This window comes from Diceros bicornis, chromosome 28 (assembly GCF_020826845.1).
Source record: "Diceros bicornis minor isolate mBicDic1 chromosome 28, mDicBic1.mat.cur, whole genome shotgun sequence".
Taxonomy (NCBI): domain Eukaryota; kingdom Metazoa; phylum Chordata; class Mammalia; order Perissodactyla; family Rhinocerotidae; genus Diceros; species Diceros bicornis.
Window position 1 is genome coordinate 28,840,796 of NC_080767.1, and position 26,161 is coordinate 28,866,956.

Consider the following 26,161-nt stretch of genomic DNA (forward strand, 5'->3'; position numbering starts at 1 on the left):
CCTACTCTGTGCCAGGCATGGTGCTCAGGGCTTTACACTCAGGTGAGACCAGTGCTGACACCTGACTCCCTGGTGCCCAGATGGTGGTGCTGGCATGCAAACCCCTGGTCTCCTAGGTGCTGTCTCCGGGGCGGGGAGTGAGGCGTGTGGGAGGATGGACTGGGCAAGGTCCCCCTCCCTGAGCCTCCGGGTCCTCACCTATGACAGCCCTGCACTCAGGGAGAGAGCATACCTTCCCTGCTTTCCTCCCATCCCCGAGGCCCAGCACGGTGCCTGGGGCCGAGTGGGGAGGATGGGCTGAGCTGTCAGTTCCTGTTCTGGCCTTTGACTTGTGTGTGTGTGTGTGTGTGTGTGTGTGTGTGTGTGTGTGTGTGTGTGTGCAGGTGTAAGGGGTCCCCACCCTGCCCACCCCAGGGCCAGAACTCTCCTGGTTACAGTCCCAGCTCCTTTACCACTTTCAGCAACTGGCTCAAATTCTCTGAGCCTCCATTTCTGCACCAAAGACCCAAAACATTCTGAATTCTGGAGCACATGGCCTCCTGAGGATTCTTAATAAGAGGCGTTGGGCCCTCCTAGGCATCCTCTCTAGGGCTTGGGGGTGTTCAGTGATTGCCACGGGCAGAGGCACTTGGCGAGCAGGAGCTCAGTAACTGATAATAATTTATCATCATCATCATCATTGCTTGGGATTGAACTGGGTGCATGAAGAAATCATGTGTCTGGAATTCTGAAAGGCCTTTGAGAAAGTCTCTCAGAAGATCCTGGAGAAGGAGCAGGGTTGTGGGCCAGACGTCAGGATGGTGGCGGAGTGGCTGGAACTAGGGTCGGGGGGCTGCCGAGAATGCAGGTCCTTCCAGCCGGAGACCCCACTGCCTCTGTCCTCCACTGGGGTCTGCCCTGCACTTTGGTCAGTGACATGGATGGAAGCCGGGGGCCTGTGGATCAGCTGGGAGGGAGGATGTCCAAATGGGCAGTGAGCTGTCACAGAGAGGGGCAGGGGCGACCCGGCTGTCCACATCCAGCCGCCCATGGGCTGGGGTGGTGGCACCAGGCAGCAGCCTCATGCAAAAGCGCCGGGGGCCTTAGTTGACCTAAGCACCATGGCCCAGCGGCCTGAGAAGCAGGCAGGAGCATGGCTGTGTTAGTGGAGGCAGAGGGCCCCGTCTGGGGAGGAAGCACGCCTGGTCTCCACAGACCATGAGCTGCTCGCTGAGCGTCAGCCCTCAGTCCCAGCTCTAATGAATGAAAGCTGAGGCCTCCCCCTGTGCGGCCCGCCACCCCGAGCACTTTGTATCTCTGAGTCTCTCTGAAGTTGCTCTAGAAAAAAGAGCTTTTTAAAAAGAGTTCAAAACTACCAGACTAGGTGATATTCTGTGGCTCTAGGATGATTTTGTAAGCATGTTCATTCATTCACTAGGCATGACACCAGCCCTGTCCCTGCTGCCTGGCCGCCTTCAAGCTCCTCGGAGCCCAGACAGACTCCCACCTGCGGTGGCCACATACCTTCTCAGGGCAGAAATCGGGGCTTGTACTAGAGCCAACGTCAGTCATATAATAATGAAGCTGGCACCTACTGTGTTTAGTTGCTTAATATTTACCGTTTTACTGGTGATCGCTTACCTTGTTTAATCCTTCCCACAACTCTATAAAGTAGGTACCATCGTTAGCCCGTTTTACAGATAGGGACACCGAGGCTCAGAGAGGTCCAGGAATTTGCCCACAGCTCATCTGAGTTAAGATTTGAATACACATGGTGTGAGAGGACTCTAGCCGGCCCAAGGCGTGTGATCAGTAGGACCGGCTTCTGTAGTCAGGAGTGGCCTCCTGGAGAAGGTGGGATAAAGTCAGGCCCTGGGGGTGTGGAAATGGGGGTCCAGAGCTTCATCTATCCTACTTAATCCTGACTGCAGCCCCCAACCGTCTCACAGAGAGCTGACGACCTTGCCTGCTGTCTCCCGGCCGGGGTCTGGGGAGCCGGATCTGAGCCCATTCGTCTGCCTCTGGCTCCCAGCTCTCACCACTGGGCTGTCAGCGGGCTCCACCACAGTCCTAGAAAGTGGGCATCAGGAACCCTGTTTTACTGAAAGAAGGGATGTGATTTGCCCACTGCCCCTCACTAAAGGTTGACTTGGGTCTAGAACAAGATTTTCTGACCTGAAGACCAGTCATTTCCTCTTCCCGAGTCCTGGGCTGTACCTGCCTCCAGAAACCAGAAGGGAAAGGAGAAAGGCTCATCTCCCTTCATCCAGGGCTGGATGAGGAGCCGCGCTTGGCCCTCCATCCCATGAAGGAGGTCAGTAAGCACACTGTGAGGCTGGGCAGAGCGGGGAAGTGGAGTCCAAGGTCTTCGATTAACCTTGCTGTGTGACCTTGGGAAAGTTCCTTCCCGTCTCTGGGCCTCATTCACCCTCGGAATGCAGTCTTTTGGATCTGAGTCCCTTTCCAGCTGTGGCTTTCTGGGGTGATGAGCATTTGGTAAGCCTGCCATATGCAGGGCCCTGAGCTGGGTCCTCTGGGGGACACAAGGTCCTCCAAGGTGGACATGTGTGATATAGTGGGGGCTTAATGGGGGCCCTTCTCATTCTCCTAAAGAATCACTCTCCCCACGATCTGAGCTCCCTGGCCTCTTGTTAATCTGTACACTGCTCACCTCATAGTGTTCATGGCTGTCTTGGTCACTGTGTCTAGCACATAGTAGGCTTCCATAAATGGCAGATGAGTGAGTGTCATAGAGAGTTTGAGTCCCCAAGGTCATGGTGAGTTTGGGTGGGGGGAGGTACATTCAGAGTAGGCTTCAAGGAGGAGGCCACTTGTTAGAGGAGCATTGGTGTAGCCTTAGGGGGAAGGGTGGAGAAAGAAAGTGACACATGTCCCACTCAACCTCCTAGAAGGGAGAAAAGAATTTTTTTTTTTTTAACTCAGAAATAGGATAAAGCTGTCAGTATTGCTACATAACGAGCTACATAAATTGTGAAACATGCTTCTGGTTCTTTGTGCCACAAGAGTGTAAAAATTGTGACATTTTCATCGGTGTAGAAAATAAAAACCAAGAAAAAGTACAAGCCCATTGGGGGAACTTGCTTGACAACACCTGTGAGAGAAGACCCCTGCCAAGTTCGCCAGGTGCATCGCCCTCCCCCATACCTGGCAAGAGGCCAAGGTTGGGAGAGCTCAGAGCTTAGGCAAAGGTGCGGGTCCCTGCCTTCATGCTGTGTCTCCTGGAGAGCCTACTGTCCCCTGGTCTGCACCATTTGCGGTCCCTCTGCATTAGGTATTGTCCTGTCTACGGGTCACCCCTCAGGAGGAGGGTCCCTCCTGCAGCCCCTAACACCAAAGAGAGATTTGCTGAATTGCAGCTGATGAGAGAAGCTGATGTTAATGCTGGGCTGCAGAGGTGAGCGGCATCTGGACTCCACCCCCTGGGAAGGCCTTCTGGGTGACGTGGATTTCAGCTGGGCCTTGAAGGATGTGCTGAATTCTGACAGATGGCCACAGGGGTAGGTCTCCTTTGGATATGAGAGATTTAGGGAGAGAAAGACAGGAAAAAGGAAAGCTTGAAGAGGGTGGGGAGAAGAGGGGGCTCCTGTGGAAAAAGCTCTGGCATTAGATAGACCTGGAAGCTGTGTGTCCTTGGGTGCGTCATTTTACCTCTCTGAGCAAGGTTTCGTCATTTGCAGAAAGGGATGTTTCTCTGTCATTTTCTGTTTGTGCGGGTGACATGAGATGATGTGTACAGCCAGCGTTTGACCTGGTCATGGCTAGGGTGCTGGGGCCATAGAGATGGACAGATCTGGCACATGGCACAGCCTATAGCAAACGTCCACCTCTCCCCCTGGACCAGAGGGGGCTGCCAAGCCTACCCTTTATTGTGTGATGGATGAAACGTTCAGATTGTGTATAGCATTAACTACACAGTAAATTACTATCTCATTCACCTAGAATTGAGGCTGCAGTGGGTGAGTACCCAGAACCCCTCTCAGACAACTCTTCCCTCAGGGAATCCCCCTCCCCCTAGTTTTCCTTTCCCTCCAGCCACCTGTAGGTTCCAAGCCCAGAACACCCCAGGCTGTGGCCCCTTGAGCGTTCAGATCTACCCCATCACCTGTAAAGGGGCACTGGTTCAACCTGCATGTACTGAACGCTCTCCTCCCTGTCTCTTCCACTGGACCAGGAGCTCTTGGGGCTGCGGGTGGGATTAAGCTCTGTCCTCAGAGGCTAGTGCAGCCTGGTAGATGGACGAATGGCACGAATGGGGGCTCCGCGAAGGTTTGCCATCCTCCTCCCAGGGTCAGGAATGGAGCCAGGCAGCAGTCCCTCTAGCGAAGGTCCAGCCTTCCCTCAGACCTGGTTCCAAATCTTGAAGCATGCAGTGGGATCCTCAGCGCCCCCGCCCCTCCCTGAGCGAGGCGCTAGGGACCCTGTTCCCAAGGTGGTTGCCCCTGCTGGGGTACAACGGTTCCAGGCAAAGGGCGCCACCCTGAGGGCCACTGCCCATCGCCTGCGGAAGGAAAGGCGCCCGGGTTAGGGTCCGGGTGGCCAGGGTCGTACCAGGCGCTCGCCGGCCGGCCCCCAGAGGACCACACGCCTGCTCTCAGAGCCTTAGTTTCCCCGATCTGTACAACGGGGGACTGAGAACACCGACCTCGCGGGTGGAGGAAAGCGCTTCGTCAATCCCGGACGGGGTAGGGGGCGTGGATTCCTCTAGGTGGATGGGGGTGTGTGACCTTGTTCCGGGAAGAGGTGGGGGCCGCGGCCGCCGAGGCCCCGGGGGTCCCCGCCCCTCTGCAGCCCCGCCCCCTTGTCCCTCGGACCCCCCGCCCCCGCGCCCGGGGGACTCGGGCGGCCTCGGCCGCGGCCGGCGCGGCTCGGCTCGGCGTCGCCATGGCAACAGCGGCTTAGGGGCGGGGGCGACGTGGCGGGCTGGGCCGGCCGGCCGGGCGGGCGGCGCGGGGTGGGCTGGGCCGCGCTGCGCGGGCCGGGCCGTCGGCGCTCGGTCGGCGGGCGGGCGGCGAGCTGCTGGGGCCGAGCCCGAGCCCGCGCCCGCCCTCGGCCGCGCGGCCGCCCGAGCCAGGGCGCGGGGCCCGCCGGTCCCGGGCCCGCCGGCGCGCTAACCCCGCCTCCCCTTCCCCCTCTTGTCGCCCCGCGCGCAGGGCTTCCTCAGCCGCCGCCTCAAAGGCTCCATCAAGCGCACCAAGAGCCAGCCCAAGCTGGACCGCAACCACAGCTTCCGCCACATCCTGCCGGGGTTCCGGAGCGCCGCCGCCGCCTCCGCCGCCGCGGACAATGAGAGGTGAGCCCGCCGCCGCCGCCCGGCCCGGCCTCCGCGCGCCGCCGCCCCGGGATGTGCCCCCGAGGGCGCGGGGACAAAGCGCGAGCCGGGGCCGGGGCGCGCCGAGAGCGGGAGGGCACCCCGCGCCGCCCTCCGGCAACTTGTGGGGCCGCCTCGGACTGGGGGGCACGACGGGGGGGCCCTTCTCTCCCCCCCTGGGGAGAGCAGGGGGTGCCCGAGGCTCGGGCGAGGCTGGCGGGAAGTGCTCTCGCCGGGAAGTCCTGCCTCGCCTTACCGAGGTGGGCATTGTTCCCTGGGCGGTACAGTGCCCGGAACTGGGGACAAGTGGCGTCTCCACCCCCAGGACCCATCCCCCTGCCTTTGGAGCCCCTGGCTGTCCGATACAAAAGGCGTTTTCGGTTGGGTTTTGCTGAGACCCAGTGGTGGGGAAAAGGGTGAACATCTGGAGGGGAGGAGCAGGGGGCTGGGCCGCTTAGGGGGCACATTTGCTCTAAGTAGGGCGCGTGCTCCGCTGGGGGCTGGGGCGAGCCGAGCGAGCAGTGCCCCGGCCCTGAGCTCAGGGGCATTGCCTGAGGCCGGGGAAGAAGGGCCTGGTCCTCTCCAGCCTGGGCAACTGCTTCCCTCTCTCACCTCTCCACTCCCAGGGGTGTCTCCTGTTCCCAGTTTCCTTTTTTTGGGCAAGCCGGCAGCAGGTGTGGAAATTCCAGGGGGAGGTTGCTTGTGGGGCAGAGGAGGAGAGGGAGGAGGCAGTTCAGCCTGCCAGGAGTCACCCGCAGGGGAGCAGGCTTCAGCTCGCAAGGGCAAGCCACCCTGTCCTCGTGCAGGGGCACTGGGCGGGCACAGTCTCTCAGGGCCCAGGTCCCCCTCCTTGAGCCGTGCCAGCCACGGCACCTTTCCACTTGGGCACAGGCACAGTGATGGATTCCAGTGCCAGTTAGAACGTGTCCCTGCTCAGCTTGTGGAGGTGAAAGAACGGGCGGGCACCAAGGAGCCTTTTCAGCATTCAGCCCCGGCATCTCAGGCTCCTGGCATCTGCCTTTGTAGGGCTGTGCTCCTGTGTATGATTGGCCAGTTGGCTCTCCCTGTAGGGCAGGCACAGGTAGAATGAAAATGTCTCTCCCCTCCCCCTTGGTTCCAGAAGGCAGAAGAGTACAAGTTATAGCTCAACTCCTGCCCAAGGTTGAGTGACTGTTTAACTGACCCCGAGCATCTTCTTGGCGAGTACCCCCTCCCACTCCACAGTAGAATTACTAGACCTTTAATTTCCATCAGCCCAGAGCTGCTCTCCAGTGCATCCCCACCACTGCCTGCAGCTGGTTTCCTGCTCCAGCTGCCAAGCCCAGCTCGAGGCAGGACCCTCAGCCTTTCTCTGATGGCCACAGTGCCCCCGGGGACCAGGCGTGCCCTGGCAGGAAGATGCAGCCAGGCCAGAGCTCAGTGCTGGGTGCAGCCACTGCGTCTTTGAAAATCTCGCTTCCCATCTTTGTTATTGTCTGGGCGGCAGGCCACCCGGTCTACTGCCTTCTCCCTCCGCCCGGCCCCCGCCTCCGGCTTTCTCCCCCAGGAACATGCCCTTCTCTGCGCTTTCCTTGGCAGGGGTCAGGACCCTCTGCACCCGCATGCGGGGCCTTGTGTACGTACCCCGTTTTGTGTGCATGTGTTGGTTGTCCGTGGGAGCAGGAGAGAGAGCAGGCGGTCCGGCCTCTGAATGGGTCTGTCCTCCCGGGAGCAGACAGCGTGCATGCCATGTTTACCTCCCTTCAGCGGAGAGCCGGCACCGAGAAGCCGGCAAACGCTCGGCTGGCAACCCTGGCCGGAGGTCTGGGCATGGCCGAGATGACCTCTCACAGGTCCTGTCCACCTTGGCCTCAGGTCATCCTTGCCACATCCTGAAGGGGTGCAGGGTGGGGGCGTTGGGAGTGAAATTATAAGCCCTTTTGTAGAAACGGTGGTTAAGCGGTAGCGGTTGGAGCAGAATGTCACTGGCGGTGGTGTGGAATTGTCTGATGAATTTTCTATAAACAAAATCTGGCTTGGTGGCTTCTCTGGCACAGGCAGGGAGCCCAGATTTCCCACGGACAGGCAGAGAGACTGAGTTTGAAATCCTTCTACCCAGCCTTGGAGCCTTGGAGGATTGGGGTCTCCTGATTTGCTGCTTTGCTTAGAGATAGATTTGTCGGCTGCTGCTGGGATGGATGGGCAGGTGGTTCTCTAGGGCAGTCCCTAGAGTCGTGCTATTTAGAGTTGAGTGAGTAAAACCAACTGTGGGGACCCCCCCATGCCCTCTGCCCCAAACTCATGGGCAAACCCGGGTGAGTGGAGAGGCGCCTCCCCTTACTCCGACGTGGTGTGGCTGTGCTGTTGAAGACTGGGAGGACAGAACCCGCTGCCTTTGGCTTGGCCTAGCAGCGAGGAGGGGTTTGAATCCTGGCTCCATGGGACCCCCACTGGGTGGCCCTGCCTCTGGCTGGGGAGGGGGTAAGTGCAGAGACACCAGCCTCAGTGAGGGAATGGGGGTGGGAAGGTGGGGTGGGGGCTTCTGGTGTGGCAAGTGTGAGCCCTGGTCCCCGTGGCCTCCCCATGTAGATAAGCAGCCCAGGGCACTCGGAGGTGGTCACTTAGGTCCCGACTTGGGATGAAGCTGTCTGCTCATGGCTGTTGAGGCGGCTTTGTTGCACGTTGTCTGCCGTGCTCCGAAAACTGCTGTGTTGGGGAGGTTATTTTTTGCGCTGGGATTCTCTCATCTGGAGGTTGGAAACCAGTTGGTTCTGCGCTGGTGTCTTTCTGCTCCCTGGGAAAGGAGTCTGCCCCAGATGTGGGAACGCTGAACCTGGCTGGTTGGGAGAGAGGGCTGATGTCTGGTTATGAGGCTGGGGTCAGGCCAGCCAGGGCTTGGTGGGCACAGTTGGGCTATGGGGGTCCTCCCCAGGACAGGTTTGAGCCTTTGTACTTATTCCCCTAAAATGGCCTGGGGGAGGTTCCCAGCTGGTCTCCAAAAATCCCTGGGCCCCTTGTCTGAGAAATGAGTGTCTCTCATTTCTTCTTTGGAGGTTTGGAAATAAGCACCCAGGACAAGTAATCTTTTCTCCTGGATAACGGAAATGAATGCCGCTCAGAGGCTTTCCAGGTGAAAGGTGTGCTGGCAAAAGCATTTTTGTTTTGCAGGCTGGAAATGTTGCTGCTTCATTTACAAGGCTGTTTAGTGTCGGGAAAAGCGATCTAGGATGTGGTGGTTCTGCCTTCCCAGAAGATAATTTCCAAGTCACTCGTTTATTAATGTTTCTGAGCAGCTGGGAGGGTCAGCTGGCGATATTATATTTTCCTCATCCCTTTTCTCCCTGAGACTGTTTCTGGGTGTCTCTGGCCCTGCGCATGTGCTGGGAGTATACCCGTTCCGGCTGTCTACCTGTCCTCTGCCCCTGTAGTTAGCTACTCTGAAGGGGTAATACACAACCCTCCCCGCCCCACCCCGCCCCGTGCTTCCCACTTGGCCTAGTGCAGAGCTTATCGCGTTAACGCGGGCAACTCCGGCAGGTATGCAAGGCTGATACATGCGGAGTTAGAGATTGATTGCCTCTTCCAGGGAATATGTGTGTGGCCTGGAGTTCCCACACCTGAAAGTTCCTAGTGGTGGGATGCCAGACAGTGTAAGATCAGGGAAGGAGATACTTGGAAGTGGGGGTGGGAGCTTTCAGGGACTCGCAACTGGCCCTGAGTAGGCAGGAATCAGTTCCTCCCCTTTGGGTGAGGCAGTCTCTAGATGGGGAGAGGAAGCTTGAGAACAGGGGAAATGGAAGATGGGATCTGTTTTCCTGCTTTGGTTGTTGACAGTAGGTGCCGGAGGGGCTGGGCATCTAAGCCTGGCTTTTCTTGCCCTCTCTCCCTCCCCCACCATAGACAGTGAGGGCCTGATCCTTCTCCACCTTCCCTTGGGTGATGTCGAGATGATTGTGCAGTTTAGACAGTCTCCAGGAGGAATGGGAAGTATGTGATCTTTGCATCTGAAGCCAGGCATTCCAGGGGCAAGTCACTGAACCTTTCTGAGCCTCAGTTTGCACATCTGCAAAATGGGCCTGATGATAATGTCACTGGAAACATTAATAATGTATTCAGCATGTATTTAATAGAAAGTGTCCTCTTCAGTGCTGTTTCCTTAGCAACTGACACTGGGTCTTGCACATTTCTTAAATGTTTCTAAAGTTTTATTAGATAAGTAGTAACATGTGAAAGAAGCTAGACTGGCATGTTGTAGGTTTTTTAATAAGTGGTAGTTAATATTGGTAGGGAAAAGTCACTTCATTTTGGTAAGCCTCAGTTTTCTCATCAACATTATGGGAATAAAAACAAGCAATCATGCAGGGTTATTGTGAGGTTCAAAAGAAATACTAGATGTTGCTGTTCCTTGTAAGGTAAAGAGGGCTGTGCAGAGGATCATTATTACTTTGAGCAGAAGAAATAGCTGGGCAGAGTGACCCTTGTCCTGTCTACACCTGGGAAAGCAAACCTCTCCTACATGTGTTTTAAAAATCAGTTGTAAAAGTTCCGTCTTATGTTTGGGTCATACTTGTTTTTCATTTAGGCATTTATGTTATCTGTCTAGTTTTTCTTTATTAAAAATGGTGCTGGTATTTAAATCCTTAAATATTTATCTTTGTCTATGTCTCTGGTTGTTTCCATAGGATAAAGTCTTAGAAATGGAATTACTAGGTCAAAGAATATAAACAGCTTGAGGTTTTGGTAAAATGCCCCCTCCCCTCCACTGAAAGCCTGTACTAATTTACACTCCCCAGTGATTTTTGAGAGTGCTCACCTGTTTCCTCACACCCTAAAACATTGGATGTCATCATTAAAACAATCTTTGTTATTCGAATAGGCAGAAGAAGGGTATTTCTTTGTTACTTGCATTTCTGTGCTTGTTACTGATTGAATATTGTCTTCCTGAGTTTAATGGCCAGTAGGGGTTCTTCCTGAGAGTCTTGTCTGTTCCTGTCCTTTGCCTTCTGAACATTCTGACCAGCCCCTCGCAGAATTCTTCGTTGCCCTGTTTGGCCTCCCTCAGCTCTGAGAAGCCCCACGTAGGCGGATCTTTGTTAAATGGGTCTCTGCCTTCCAAGAGGTATGGCAGGAGATTCAGTAATTACCTGCCAGGAAGGCTCACCCAGCTTTCCCCTCCCCTCCCCTCCCCTCCCCTCCCTTCCCCTCCCCTCCCCTCCCCTCCTCTCCGTAAGGGAATCAGATTTAATTCTTAATCCGATAATTATCATAAGGAGGCCTGGCTTTTACATAGCACTGGGAGAGGTCTTCCGCCCTCCAGGGTAGGTAGGCAGTGAAGGTACTGTTAGATTCAGGGAAACTGAGGCACGTGGTAAAAGGCATGGAGGTGGGCCCATCACAGAAGCCAGGCCTGTGACCAGGTCCTGACCTCCTGCGACATTGTACTTGGAGCCCCACGGGCACCTTTGGGGGCAGGGCTGACCGGAGCCTCGTCTCCAGAGAGGGAGGGGAAAGCCATAGAACACGACCCGGGCGTAGAGAAGAACCAATTTATTTTTTGCTTTCTCATTTTTATCACCCTCCTTTTAGAGCTGCGGCTCCCTCATGTATCTTCCAGAGATCTGAGCTGGGCAATATTTTTAGGAACAGTGGAAATTAGCTAGTGAGAATGTGATCAGCCCCAGGCTGGGGTTTCGAAAGCTGGAGAAGCATTTCTTTGTACAGGCGTCTGTGGGCATGTGTGTGTCTGCGTGCATGCTTTCATATGTCTTGCAGGTATGCACCTGCCCTCATGAAGGTGTGTATATGCTATATGTGAATATCCTTGTCCATGCCTATGCATTTGAAATGATAATCACATGTAAAGCATTTGGAATAGTGCTTGGCACTTCATGTTGGATTGGACCATATGAAGTGGCAATTTTTATAGGTCAAATATGGACATATGGTTCAATCTAGTAAGTGCTCAATAACTGTTGGCTACCATTATTATGATTGTGTCTGTTTTCTTCTTATGCGTACATGTCTACCAGTGTGTGCATGTGTGTTTACACCCACCCCGTTGTGCCGGGTGTGTAGTGTGTTCTGTGTTTGAGCTCTCACATGCATATCTGCGTGCGTGTGCAGTATCTGTTTGGGTGTGTGGCCACTGAGCTGGCCAGTTTTGTGAACAAACTGCCCACTGTCTTGGGGAAAACCTCCCAGGGCTCAGCATATACCCGAGCCCTCAGGACAGCAGCCCTCTTAATCCCCTCATGCCTGTAGGTGCCAGGTCCGAAGGGTGCCGTGGGGTCTCTTGCATTCTCCCAAGTAACCCCGCCTATTTCCAGGTCCCATGTCTGAGGATATGCAAATTGACTCTTTAATGGAATTCCTTTGCAAAATATTACTTGAACCAGAAAGTTAATTACCAGGCTCTAATTAATGGCTATTTTAGAAGGCCACAGAAGAGAGCTGGAGATCATAGGGAGACTGAAAAGGCAGGAAGGAAAACATCCAGCTCCCCCGGCTGGCTTGGTGACTCCTTCCCAAGTGGCAGGGCACACATAGCTTCTCCTGTGCTCTGAGCTGCAGCGCAGTCCCCTGTGGTGATGGGCTGTGGGTGAGTGAAAGAGCACCCCTTGCATGCAGAACCTCTGGTGTCCTGGTCTTCTGGCCGTCAGTCCATCCATTTGTGAGGAGTGGCCTGGGCTGCCCTCCCAGCCTGATGGTGGGGTGTGTGAGCAGCTGTGGATAGCAAGCCCGGACCAAGGTGAGGCTGAGTCCCCCAGCCCTCTGAGGCCTCCAGCAGCCAGGTGACGTGCCCAAGGCCTGGGCTATGGAAGGGACAGTCACTGGCCACTCTAACCCTCTCCTACCCCTCCAGGAGCTTTTGGGCTGCTGCCTCAGGCGCCCCTGCCCCCTCCCCGAAGAGCCTGAGAGCCTGAGGCAGCTTCCCGAAGGGCCAACTCTCCACCGGGGCCGGCTCCCTCCTCTTCGCGCTCCCCCTCAGTGCTCATGTGGAGTCACCTGTGATCATGCCTGCCCACCTGCCTCAAAGAACAGGCCGAAAGCCCAGAGCAGGCTATTGTGATGGAAATGATGTGGTGCCAGGAAGGGTTGCCTATGTTGCCACCCCCTCCTGAGATGGAGGGAGTCTCTGTCCTCTGTGGGCATGTGTGGGTGTGAGCTTGTGGGTGGGCACACAGTGTCTCGCAAATACCAGGAGCCATAGCTTTGGCTGCCCACCAAGTGTTGTCTGCGGGCCACACCGCATGCCACCTGGGCGTGCACATGTAAGAACCTTCCTTGGCATTTGGAAGGCGGGTCCTGTGGAGGCCACCATTGTGCACCAGAGGTCCTCTCTGAGCCAGGCTGATGGTGGGGCGAGGACTCGGGAAGGAGAGGGAGACAGGATCCCCACCTGCCACGGTCCCAGGCAGCCTGCCTGGGAATACCCTGGGCGTTCCTGGGGGAGGGTAAGAAGTAACCCAAAGGCTGGAGGTCAAGCCTGATCCTGGGGACATGTCAAGAATAGGGCCTCCCCTGACACCCTCACGTGCACCTGCTCAGAAAGCCTGCATGCACCTGACTCCTGGGGTTGTCCCCTCGAAGACCTCCGCTGACTGCCTGGGGTGGGCTGGCTGGAGGCTCTAACAGAGCACTTTCTGCCTTGAGGAGGAGCTCAGTGTTTGCCCAGTGAGTAGCTGAATGTCCTTTGGTTTTCTAGGAGGGGAAGGGCCAGAGGGCAGCCCCAGGAACTCCTTAGAAGTTCCCCCAAAGGCAGCCTGAGCAGTGCTTTGCAGCCCCTCCCTTCTGCTGGCCCTCCTGCTGCCACTGTACCCTGACTGCCACAGGCCAAGCCAGAGCCACAGAGCGCAAGAGTTACAGGGACTCAGCTCCTGGGCCTGGCCCTGCTGCTGACTCAGTGTGATCAACTTTGGAAAAGCCACTGAGTCTCAGTTTTCTCATCTCTCTAGTGGGGCAGGAATTGGCCCAGATAGAAGGTGGGTTTGCACATTTCCTGCATCAGATGCTCTGCGGGGTGAGTTACTCCTAGTCATAGTGATCCTCCATCTCCCTTTTCCGGTTGGCAGCCCCCATGGGGGAGCTGAGGGGCCCTTCTCCAGCCCCTGTTCCAGCTGGCTCTGGGCACTGCCCCCTTAATCCCAGCACCGTCACCTGCCTGTTACCCTGACCTTTCTTGCACCCTCAGGGCCCTTGTTTGCAGGCCAGGCCTGATTGGAAAAGAGCGCATTGGGCAGAGATATAGATGCCACCCTGGTAGCACAGGCCCTAATTTGATGTGACGTTGTCTTGGGGAGTTTTCATACCGAGGGCAGTGAATTAGTGCGGCGTCTGCCTGTGCCCACTGACTAAGGGGAAGTTAATTTCATGCTCTGTCTTTTTGACATTCATAATCAAAGCGTTGTATTGCAGCTGCAGACTGTTAGCACGTGAAGGATGTGTGAGCCTCAACAGTTACTGTTTCTGGAGTGGGCGAGATGGATTAATAGATTGTTCACAGCCCCACCCCTTTGCTGCTTATCCCCCTTCCTGCCCTCTTTTGCCCTTTCCAGCTTCCCCAGATTTCATCAGAAAACTCGGTCCCAGACGTGACTCTGCCTAAAACCCTACTCTTGTCTTAGAAGCCCAGGGCCTGGCCCCTAGGCAGGACTGACCCGCCCACCCCAGGGAGGACCTGTACAAAGAAGGATTGCCTGGGACACCTGAAAAAATGCAGATTCTTGGGCCTCACCCGAGAACTTCCGAATTACACTCTTTGGTGGAGGAGTCGTGCTTCCCCAAAGTTTGAGAACCACTGCCCAGAGTTTCTTTTGCAGAGGGGCAAGAATGGTGTGCCAGTGACTTGCCTAGGCACTGCCCATGCCATAATCTTATCGCTTCCTCATTGTGAGAGGGTTTCTCATTTCCCGTTTCACAGATGTAGAAACTGAACCTCCAAGAGGGGAACATGACTGGCCCAAAGTCACCCACTGGGGAACCTTGTGCTCAGGCCTTCCATTGCCTGCTTGATGCCTAAAATCCTCCATCAGCAGGCTGTGCCCTTTCTTTTGACAGTTGTGATGCCTTTTGAAAGAAGTCTTTCCCCTCCTTGAGGAGTGCCAGCAGCCACCTCTTGTGCTTGCACAGGGCTCCCCACTGTGAAAAGCTCTTTCATACTGGCACCCTGGGTCTCCTAAGGGTGCTTGAAGTAATCAGAGCATTTATGATTGTGATCTGCATTTTATAGATGAGGTGGGTGAGGCTCAGGAGGTGAAGGGGCAGATCCGGAGTTGGAACTTGTCTCCTAACTCCAGGTCCAGTGCTCGCCCACCTGTGCCACCAAGGTCTACTCTTCTTGCTGACTCCCCAGTTACAGGTGGGGAAACTGAGCTTCAGAGCAGTGTCGTCACCTACCAGGATCGAGTGAGTGGCAGTCATGTGATTCAAGCCCAGGTCCACTGAGTCAAAGCCCAGAGGACAGGACTAGCCAACATTTCAGGGCTGAACCAGGTGCCCTGGGCCCCCACCTGGGAATGGAGGTCTTTCAGCACGGCCTGGAGAGTCTCAGCTCAGGGATGAGAGTGGCTGTCTATGCAGAGGCTGCTGGGAGAGGTCAGGCCAGGTGGGGTGGGCTGCAGTCCTGACTGAGGAGGCCAGATACCTGCTGGGGGTTGTGGGAAGAGGATGGAGGTGGGAGAGCAGGGGGATGTGGAGCTGGAATTTGAAGCCGTGGCTGCCTTACTCAAAGCCCCATCCCTCGCTGCCTGTTGCGGAGGAGGTCTGTACCAGATGTGCCTGAGTCAGTTACCCAGAGTCACCCAGAGCTGTTCCAAGGCCTGACTCCACTGACTGCTTCTCTCTGAGCCTCAGTTTCCCCATCTCAATAAAGCAGAAACCAAAACTACTATCTTGGGGCCCGGCTAATGCAGGGTGGTGTGTCCAGTCTTTCCTGGGCTTTGCTGCGCTGCCTTCAGGTCATGAGGCCCCTGTGGCTGTGGTAGAATGGAGCCTTGGTGGCAGGGGGGGACCAGATGTCTTTCATCTTTGCGCTCTTCATGACATGTCTCTCTTGGGGCGGTGATAACACCAGCACCCCCTGCCCTTGAATGGCCACTCGTTGTGGACCAGGCTCCTGCCTGGCGCCTTCTTGTGCATTTTCTCATTTCATCCTTACAACAGCATTGTGAAGAGTGGGTGCTGTTACCCTCCTCATTTTACCAGGAAGAAAACTGAGGCACAGAGAGACTGAGCAACTTGCCCAAGTCCTGTAGCTCATAGGGGCTGAGCTGGGATTCCAACCCAGACAGCCTGGCTTTATTGTATAAAGGCCCGCCATCAGCCACTATTGTGCATGGTCTCTGTTCATACGCTCCGTTTTACAGACAACATGCTCTGTCAGTGATCACATCAGTAAATTCCCTGCTATTTATGAAGCGTCCGCTGCGTGCCAGGCATTGTGCGTTGTGTAGACGTCATCTCTAATCCTCTTGACTACCCCGGTTTTATCCTCCCCCCATTTTACAGGTGGTGAAACCAGCCGTCTCAGAGGGGTAAGATCCCTTATCGGGGATTACCATCACGATAGATTTAGAATCTAGGTCTCTTTGGACCCAAAGCCAGGGCCCTGTCTAGTGTAACAGCTAACAGGATGTGCACACCCTCTGGGCCAGGCCTGCTCTCAGCACTTCCCTGAGAGGGACTCGCTTCATCCTCACAACAGCCCTGGGCGACACACTGTCGTTTTCTCTGGTTTACAACCAGGAAACGTGAGTTGCGCAGCTGGAATGGCAGACTGAGGACTCGAACCCAAGTAGCTTGGCTCCCAAGTCTGTGCTCTTAACTACTGCATGGTGCTGTCCTCTCCCTATTTTGCACATGAGGAAACTGAGGCTCTGACAGGTAAAAGCCACTTGCCCTGAGTCGGACAGCAGATGAGTGGCAGAGATGGGATTTGCACCTGGATCTTTCCAGAGTGTTTTACTGTCTCTCACATAAGAGAACATGGCAGCCACCATTGGGGGCTGGGGGACTGTCCCAGAGTCACCCAGGGCTCTGCAGAAGGCAGTTGTGGGTACTGACGTCCTAAGGTGTTGGGGGTGGCAGAGGAAGGTGGGCCTTCCTTCTGATCTCAGTGGGTGGGGTCCCCAGCATGTGAGGGCAGGGCCGGCTCTGTGACTGCCCCCCACATTTGCAGTTGATCAGTGATTCTAAGTGCCTTTCTCCGTGGGCTCCCCCAGGGTTCTGGGCTCCCACACCTCTTTTCGTCTTGGCAGAGCTAACAAGCCACAGCTGCATTTGGATCGATTGATTTATGATGCTGGGTAAGGTCAGGCGGGTGGAAGAGATCATGGGTGGGCTAACCAGCCTTGCACATCACCTCCCCTTCCCCACCAGGTCAGCATGTAGAGGTTACTTTCATCATTGCCCAGGAGAGTGAAGAGAAAACAGGGTGATGATGGCAGAGACTCCTCAGAGCAGCCTTTGTCCTGACCTGTGGGAAGATGGGTGGGTCTGGTGCTGAGACCTCCAACTAGACTGGCTGAGGGGGTCACTGATGGTGCAGCCAGGCTCTCGGCTGATGTAGCGCTCTGTGGACCTGAGATGGCGCTGGGCATGTGCACAACTGCTGGGCTTCAGGGAAGGAGCTGGAAGTGGCTGTGGGGCAGTGGCAGTGCCATGGCCTGGCATTCTGCCGAGAGCCCCGTCCAGCCTGCCTGAGGTGGTCTGGTCCAGCTGCCCCAGGCACGTGACGTCCACAGTTTTGATGATGGTCGTTTATGAGAGTAGTGAAAACCTACTCCAGGGGATTTCAGAGTCAAAGGGAGGTGGAGCTCACAGGGGATTTAGTGAGCAGTCTGTCCAGAGTTTCTCAAACTCCGTTCCCGGGGTTCCGGGAGGTAAGACTAGATGTGTTCCTCCACAGGCCCTGTGGGCATCCTCACTCTGGGGGAATCACTCTGTGATCCAGGACATTGAAGGCTTGAGAGGTTCTGCAGTCAAGAAGCCAGTTTCACCTTCTTCAATCCAGGGTTTCCTGTCCCCCAGCCCCACCCCAGGAGCAGCTGTCGGCATCTGTGGAGCAGCAGTGTTCTGCAGAACATTCTTCGGTAAACACTAATTTGAGGTGTTACCTCTCCTTAGAAGTGTGCTTTTTAAGAGGGAACTTTGGAAGTGTTCCATGCCTCTAGGGCCTGCAGGAGTAAGCCTTGAATGATGGCGTTGCTGGCCCAGCAACAGGTATGGGGGTATGTTTTTTTGGAAAAAGGCCTCCTCAGGTCCTCAGAATCATTCCTCAAAGCAGCTCCCAGCTCTCCTGTGTGTGGGATGGGGCCTGGATTTGGTCAGAGCCCTCTGTGGGCCCAGAGTGTGGGGGTTTAGTCTCCCTTTTGCGGGTTGGGTGGCTTCCTTCTTGTACTTGGCTGCTTGGGATCTGGGCATCCCCATCCCCCTCTAGACTCCTGCAGAAGGCAGCAATCCGGCAGAGGCTGCCCACTGATTTGCATAATTGCACCGTCCCCTGAATAATTAATAAAGCTCTGTCCTTGCTGAGAGCAAAGTCTGCACCATTATGGATGGGTTTGCCATGGATGGGTTTGCCGGAGCTCTTCCAGGGAGCCAGTGGTTCCCGGACTCCTCAGCCTTTCCTGGCATGGGCCCCCCCAGAGAGAGGAGAGGGCACTGGGTTGGAGGGGGTGTGTCCACATGGCGCCGGTAGCATCATAAGGGGCTGGGCTGGTAGTGCCTGCTGCTTTCTTCCGGGATCCACAGATGATTTGGGATTTTGTATTCTGTATTCTCCTGCTTTCTGTGGTCCCACAAATGCTTCTTCTCTGAAGTGTGATCTACTATTGTGAAGCCTTAGCCCCCTTTTCGGGTAGGCTGGAGGAGGCACTGCTGACGCAGAGGGTAAGGGCAGAGCGGGGGGAGTCATTTCTGTTTGAGGCCTTTCTTCTATAATCCCTCCAAGTTTCTGGGCTTGTTAAGGTCAGGGGTAGCCTGGGAGTGACTTCTGTTTGAGGTTTCTAAGACCTTTTTTTTTTGGTGAGGAAGATCGGCCCTGAGCTAACATCTGCCAATCCTCCTCTTTTTGCTGAGGAAGACTGGCCCTGGGCTAACATCTATGCCCATCTTCCTCCACTTTTATATGGGACGCCGCCACAACATGGCATGACAAGCGGTGCATCGGTGCGCACCCGGGATCCGAACCGGTGAACCCCGGGCCGCCATAGCAGAGCATGCACACTTAACTGCCTGCGCCACCGGGCTGGCCCCCTATGTTGTTTCCTTGAAGTGAATTTTCTCTCTGGGGATATGGGCTTGTCTCCCTGTCATGCTAGGAAGGTTGAGGGCTGGGTCTGATCCTGACATGTAGTTGACATTGGGGAAAATCGCATCGTCTCTCCAAGCCAGGAGTGTACTTGAAATGCCCTTGCTCTCTTCCCTACCTTCCCTAGTCATTGTCCAAAGCTCCCATAGGAGTTTCCTTACAGGTGTTAATGGGTGCTGGGAATGAGAGGATTCCATAGTCCAAACAGGTCAGGGAAGTGTTCTGTGGACCAAAGCAAGTAAGTTTCTTCAATGCTTGACTCCTGGGAACCCTTAATATGCCGGTGTGCATCTGGGTGTACAAGAGGGTATATAGGATGCTCTGCTTCCCATCCCCACAGACTGGGGGTTCTGCTTGCACATCTCTAGTAATGGGGAGATGCCCATGCCGTTGCTGGATGGTGCCAACTCTTGGAAACCTTCCCCTTTGTTGAGCTGCCCTAGGCGACATTTATATGGCATTTTATCATTTACCACTTGGCCCTCATGCCAGCTAGGGAGGTGGCAGGGCCGGGATTATTCCATTTTACAGACAAGGAGAGGCTCAGAGAGGGTAATTATCTCACCCAAAGGCACATAGATGGTGGTAGAGTTGGTATTTAAGCCTGTGTCTGCTAGCTGGATCTTCAGCTCTTCCCTTTGCCGCCAAGAAACCATTTGCTCCCTGGGTAAAGGTCAGTATGTTGGCTGGCATTGGTCCATGGGACCTTGGGGACCTGTTGCTCCCACAGCCCCATTCCCGGCTTGCTTGGAGTGAGTTTCTGGGAGTAGGAGGTAGGAGATAAGCTAAAACTCTGTTTAATAATATCCGAGCTGTGGGGCCTGGTTTGGGAACCATACGCAGATAGGGACATAAAACTACCAGATGTCCCACTCATCAAACCATTCCTGAGTCACCCTTCTGCCCTCTCTTTTTATAGGATGGGGATGTTTAAAGTGCCCCAAGAGCTGGGTAGGTGCTTGTCTTGGGCTGGTGGTGATGGTTCAGGGGGTGGAGGAGGGCAGGGGAGTCCAGCTGCCTTGTCTTTCTCCAGGCCTTTCTGAGAGCCACTGCCCAGGCCTGGCGGATGACCAGGGGCAGCCTGGGGTGAACCTGTTCACAGCAGCTAGGCTTGGAGGCTGCACTGAGGCTGAGGTGTGACTTCCGCACCTAGACCAACTGTCTTATGTCTCAGGAGTCTCCTTGGGTCACACCATTAAACGGACTGCCTTGCCCTCAAGTAGCACGTCTACTTTGTTCCCATAGGGAGCAAGCCACACAGGGGCCCTTGATGAACAGAACTCTGCTCTGTTGACCAATGGACCTGGGTCTGGATCTGGGTACCTAACTACCTGTGTGATCTGGGACAAGTCACCTAATCTATGAGCCTCTGTCTCCTCATCTGTAAAATGTGTGTGATAATGGTGCCTGCCTCCTAGGGTTCTGAGGTTCACATGGGATCACGTATGTCACATGATAATTTTGTCCTATCATCTCTTGTGCACACACACTCTCACATTTGCACACACCATGCTTTTGAGCTTCTGTTTGAGACCTCAGAATCCTGCCAGCAGGTCGGGCCCAGCCCTCCCAGGGTCCACCCCATCATGTAGCAGGAGACAGCCCAAGACAGGCATGAAAAGATGTTTGTGCGGACATTTCTCCTACTTAGAAAATCAATATTCTGTGGTCTGCCTAATTGCTCTGTTGCTGCTAAATGAGTCATTATGGAGGGAAAATCGCAAATGCGTTGTGAGATTAATGGGAGAAAATAGTTGGCAAATGACTTTGGTTTGCTTCCGAAACTCTGAGAAGGTGTTACTACGAGAAATCTGGAGAGCCACGCAAGGGCGAGTCCCAGGAACCAGCTCTTGGTGTTGTGAGGCTCCAGAGGTGCCAGATGGTCTGAGGGAGCTTTTAGGGCAGGGCACTGAGTTGAATACTGTAGGGGCTGGAATCGGGCGTTCCTGAGTGGTTAAGTCTGGAGCCGGTGATGGGACGGGGAACTCTGATGGCCTGGTCCTGAGGAGAGGGGATACTGTTCAGTGAGGGCCCCTCTCCCCATGCCAGGGGCGGTACCAGCCTTGGGGTTGCAGTGTGAGCAGAACCAGCCCCGGCCTCTCCCTTAGTGGAGGAGACAGGCTGGAATGAAGTTGTCCTACAGGTCAGGGTATAATTGCAGTTGAGGCCTGTGGCCTGAAGGCACTGAGAGCCCGGAACTGGAGGGTTTGATCTGTAGGGATGGTGGGGTGGCTTCCCCAAGGAAGAGAGGAGTGAGCTGAGCTCGCAGGGATGAGCCTTTTGGGCAGATGGGAGAGTTTGTGCAAACCCAGTGGGTCTGGGAACGAGGGTCTAAGAGAAGGCCTGTGTGATCTCCACCCTCACAGCAATCCTAGGAGGTGGATACATCCTCCTTTTATGAGTAGGGAAACCAAGGCTGAAGATAGTAAGAGACTTGCCCAAGATCGTAGAGCCTTTAAATGGCAGTGTCCGGATTTGAACCTGGGCCTGTGTAACTCCAAGCCGAGGTGTGTGCCCACCTGAGTCAGGGAGCTGGCCTTGGCACCTGCCACCCTGTGGGAGTCTCTGCAGCCAGTGTCGGGGACCTCACTTCTGCAGGACGGGTCCGCAGAGGGCTGCCTGAGACTCTCCTGAGCTGGGGAGGTGTAGGACTCCAGAGGGCGAGCCCCCAGCAGCCCCAAAGCTGGGCCTCTCTGCCTTGTGGGGGCTTTGCTTCCTTTCAGCGGCAACATGACTTGGGTAACTTTCTGATGGTCAAAATGCCAAGTCAACTAAAGATTCCTCTGTGAAAAACTCTGTAAATAACACACTTCTCCCCCCATGAAGTGGGTTGATTTATTCCCTGCTGTTAATCCCATCTGGCCTGTCATCGGGTGGGGCCTGCCTACAGAGGTGGGGTGGAGGCGTTGTCAGCTGAGGGTGCCTGGAGGCTCGTGGACTCCCCAGGCTTTTAGGAGGTGGCAGCAGCAGATGAGGAGAGACCAAGCACTCCTTGTGGGCCCTGGGAAGGGGGCATTGGGGGGCATCAGAGGTCATCCCACCTTGTCTTGTTTCCTCAGTACAGCTGATCATCATAGTGCCATTGGAACCTGGCAAAAAGATTGCAGAGCCCCAGTCGGGAGAGTCAGATTCACAGGTCTCCGGTTGCCCCGAAATCTGTATTCATGACAAGCCCCCAGGTGATTCTGAGACCCACTGAAGTATTGAGACCTCCAGCTAGCAGCTCTGGATTCTTCTCTCTCTGGAAGGGTCCCGGCCTCTGAGGGATGTTAGTGGTGAGGGTGCCGGGTTATTAAACTTGGGGCCGGATGTACCACTCTCTGCTGCAGCTCAGGGAGCCAGGTCTCACGGTGACCCTAGAGACACTGCTAGGACAGAGCCAGGCGGGCAGCTGAGTCCAGATGAGGCAGGAACCTTGGCATGGGGTGCTTTGCTGCTCCTGTTGGCTGAAAGCCAGTTTCAGCTTAAACTCAGATCAGATTGGTTCTTCCCTGCTCCTCTCCAAATATACCCGGCAGCCCCCCTGGTGAGAGGCTGAGTGTTTATTTGGTCTGGTAGAAGAGCCCCAGCCGAGGGCCCTTTGTCCTGCTCAGATTCCACTTCCCAAAGAAATCTGCTTAGTTCTTCAGATAAACAGCAGGGCATCGCCTGTGGGGTTCCAGGCAGGTCTGGGGCTGGCCCTGAAGGTATAGAGGGGATCCAGCCCTGTCCCAGCGTCCCCGTGTGCTGCCAGAGTGGGACACCAGTGGCCCCTGGAGTTGGTGCCCTGAGGTCTGCCGTCTGGTCTTGTTGCTGCTTCAGGGAGCCCGTCCCTCCCTCAGAGAGATAGCCAGGCTGACTGGACCCACTCATGGTGATATTTCAGAGACAGTGCATCAGCTCTGACTCTGGGTACCAAATCCTGGGTCTCCTTGTAGGCAGTCCCTGTCCCTCCATGCTGGCTGACTCCAGCCAGCCTGAGCCCAGGCAGATGTGCAGCAGGAGGAGCCAGGTCAAGGCTTGGCCCGTGCTCTTTTTCTTCCACCTGGTCATGGATGGATTCCACAGTCTTACCTCCCTCAGTTTCTACCCTAGCTTGGGCACCTGCTTGTATTCACATGTGCTCTGCTGTTTACAGGTAGACAATGGGCTGTTCTGAGCTTGGTTCCATGGCTCCTACCTTGGTCTTTGGCCGCTCTGGTGAATCTGGGCTGCCCAGCAGCAAGTCTGGTGCTTCGTCACCACACGTTTCTGGTTGGTCGTCCCTGCTGTCTCTCCCTCCTAAGTCAAGGTGGCCAATTAGCTGTTTTGGGTTCCTCCTGTAAATCTCTGTAGCCTCTAATGGTTAGTGTGGGTGGGATGCTGTCTCCTTTGTCCCCAGAGACTACCAGGAAGGAGAGTTTCAGTGAGGGCGAATCTCATACCACGCTCTGCCCTGTGCACACACGTTTGAGCAAGCTCTCAGAAAGACAGCCCCACGGCCTCTCGTCAGCCAGGGAAGCCCCACACTTTGTCCTTCTGCCATAGAGAAGCACTCTGCACCATAGGTTCACTCCCAGACGATGCCACAGTGTTCTCATGGCAGGAACTGCTAACCGCCTCATTGGCTTGGGGGTCAGAGTCTTCCACTGAGTGGTGGGACTTGGGAGCAGAGAGAATTCTGGACCCCAGGAGGCCGCTTGTGAAGGGCTGGCTTGCTGAGCTTGTTTGTTAGAGCAGGTACAGAAGGGCTGGTGATGCCCTGTGGTCTTTTTATCTGGTCACACTTGAAGCCACTCATTGCACTAGTGGAAACACTGCATCCGAGCTGACACAGTTGTACAGAGAACCATTTCCTGGGCTTGCTCTAACCCCCCCTGGCACGTTGGAGTCCTGATGAGGGGCTCCTGCGGATCTGCTCTTGGGGAGATTCACTTGTCTCACACACGTTTATCACCATCAGTGATTTACCTTGTTTCCGTATGGCCATTCTGAGCTGAACGTCACCTGGCCTCTTCTGACATGGTTGCTCCTCCCTAGCCAGAGTTATTCTGGCTGCTGTGTCTGACCCTGCTGGGTGGCAGCCACGTGCTGGGCACTGAGAGGAGGCCTGGGTGAGAGTCCAGTCAGGGTCCTGCCTTCCTCGTACCATTCTCCTCGTACCAATCTCCAGATCCACCTCCCCTCCATCACCCGTCCTTCTCTCCCCTCCCTCTCTGTCTCATGGGCTACCTGCTGCTGCAGGTCCAGGGCCCTCACTGGAGGGGCAGGTACCACTCAGTGGTGGGCATCCTACAAGGTGAGCCTGGGTTGTTGGAAGTCCCGGCCCAGAAGTCTCATTCCCTGAGCCATGGTCCCTGTTCGGGTTGTGTTGTGACAAGGGGCTTGTTTCCAACATGTGAGCTATGCCCATGATTTCTGTCCTGATGGCTTTTCATGCCAGTGGCTCCCCTACGGGGGCCCCTGACATTTTGTGTTGAGGTTTAGAAGGGCCAGGAACTCAGTGGGGAGCCCCTGGCCGGCTGAGCTGGTGGCCCTGAGAGAGCAACTGGTTCTAAATCACTCTGCCTATGAAGGCAGACTCTCCGGGCTGCCCTGGCAACAGCTCCGCGCCAGCCTGTCGGTGTGGCCGCTGACAGCCGAGGCTCCTGACTGGCTGCGTGCTCCCGACTCCCTCCCCCGCCCGCTCACGCTCGCTCACTCATTAGCAGCAGCTCCTCGCATCCTTTAGGCAGATGGTGCAAAGGAAGTGCGGGTCTGGGGTCCTCAGACTCTGAGTGGCCTTGCACGCTCCCATGAGTGGGTGGGGTCACCCTCAAGGGATTTCATCAATGACATGGGCCTGGCTTGGGTGCCGTTCAAGACCAGGCTGCAAGGATAATGAGGCCCGACTTCAAGGTCTTAACAAGTCTCTCTCTCTCTCTCTCTCTCTCTCTCTCTCTCTCTCTCCCACTCCCCTGAGCCTCCGTGCCCTGGTTGCCCCTGTTGACTCACCAGACACGGCAGGCGGATGCCTCGGTTCAAATCCCAGCTCCACCACTCGTCAGCTCTGTGACTTTTGGGGGACTTGCTTAACTCTGTAAAATGGGGATAATAGCAATTCCTGTCTCGAAGGGCTGTTGAGAGGAATACATGGGATTTGTAGCTAAATGCTTAGCAGAGCGCCTTGAGATGTGTTAGCTATGACTGTACCATGATCTGTCTCATCTGTTCCCTCTGTCTGGAATGCCTCCCCCTGCTCTTCCTGCTTTGATCATACCTGTCTGTCTAGTCCTAGTCCTTCTGCCTGAAGCCTGCCCTGGTCCCCTCCCCCAGTCTCGGTGGACTTCACTTCACTCTGCATTTTCTGTGCCTTTCTCTGTGCATCATTACTGCGTCTGTTCCCCAGCTAAGAGGTGGGGCCTCCTGAGGGCACTGGCTGGGGTTGTCCTGCTCTCCTGGGTAGAACAAGGCAGAGTCTAGCTCCTCCAAGCCCTCCAGAACCACGGGGTGACCCTGGAGATGCCCCCTCACTCCCCGCCCCATAGAGCATGTGACCAAACACCTTCATAGGGCCTTAGAACGAGAAGTCATAGAGATCCCTTCACAGTTCGAGAAGCTGAGGCCAAAGGGTGAGGAAGGAATATAGCCAGGAACATGCAAGGAGTTGGAGGCCTCGCCCACTCCTTTCTGCACATCTCTGCTTGGGGGGTGGCAGGAGTTGGGCCTGCTCTCAAGGAGTCAGGGAGGGCTTCACAGTAGTGGCAAGAGTTGAGACTTGAAAGAGGATGAGTTCATCAGATGGCAAAGTTGGGGGAAGGGCAGTTAGGCAGAGGGAACCCCATGAGTGAGCCCAGTGCTCCGTCAGAGACTTAGAACTTAGACTTAGAACCTTGAAGCTGCTCTGCGAGGTGGGAAAGGGCTTGAGCACTGGGGGAGTGGGAAGTAGTTCAGAGGGGCAGCAGATAGGGAGAGGAGGAGACGAGGGGTGAGCTGGGTAAGGGCTGGGCCCCGACCATCTCTGTGGGGTTGGATTGGGCAGAGCATGGGCGTGAGGATGGGACTCCCTCCCTGCCAGGTGCTTTGTCTCTTAATGCTCACAGCCACCTGAGAGATGGGGAAACCAGGTGCCGAGAGGTTTGGTGACTTGACCCAGGTCTCACGGGCTAGTAAGGGACACAGCCAGAATGGGGACCCCAGGCTGCATGACTCTCCAGGCTCTGGTGACCACTGCATGTTGGGGATGGGGCGGCATCACCTCTCTGGGGTTGGGGCTCAAGTCTGTATTATTTTAACTATTCCCCAACCAGATGTGGGACCACTGGCAGAGTGTATGTAAAAGGCATGGCCCAGGCTGTGGCCCACAAAGGTGCTCTCTCACTGTTAGTTCCCTGGCACGCAGGTCCAGGTGTACACGGCACAGACATGCATACGCCCATGGGTACCTTCAGAGAATGGGGTAGCTCACCCAGCCTGGCAGCTCTCTCTTTAAAGTAGGCTGTTGGGAAGTGGGTAGAGTGGCAGGCAGCCTAGAGCTAGGCAGCCCCGACTCTGGCCTCTGCTGCTCAGCAGCCAAGAGGTGGGGCTCTTGTAAGAACTGGGTCCCTCACCCCCACTCCAGGAGCCCA

At 55.5% G+C, this 26,161-nt stretch overlaps 1 protein-coding gene across 6 annotated transcripts in view; it reads left to right on the forward strand.

The window, feature by feature from the left end:
- The window catches only part of DAB2IP (DAB2 interacting protein), a 168,893-nt gene that overhangs the window by 79,651 nt on the left and 63,081 nt on the right, over window positions 1-26,161 (forward strand). For 4 of the 6 annotated variants that reach the window (XM_058523935.1, XM_058523926.1, XM_058523928.1 and 1 more), the window contains exon 3: window positions 5,151-5,290. The exons of 1 other annotated variant lie outside the window; for it this stretch is intronic. In XM_058523935.1, the coding sequence (XP_058379918.1) occupies window positions 5,151-5,290 (140 nt within the window). Of the gene's footprint in view, window positions 1-5,150; window positions 5,291-17,142; window positions 17,377-26,161 lie in introns of those variants that run through there. One more of the 6 variants, XM_058523933.1, reaches the window with a different exon arrangement.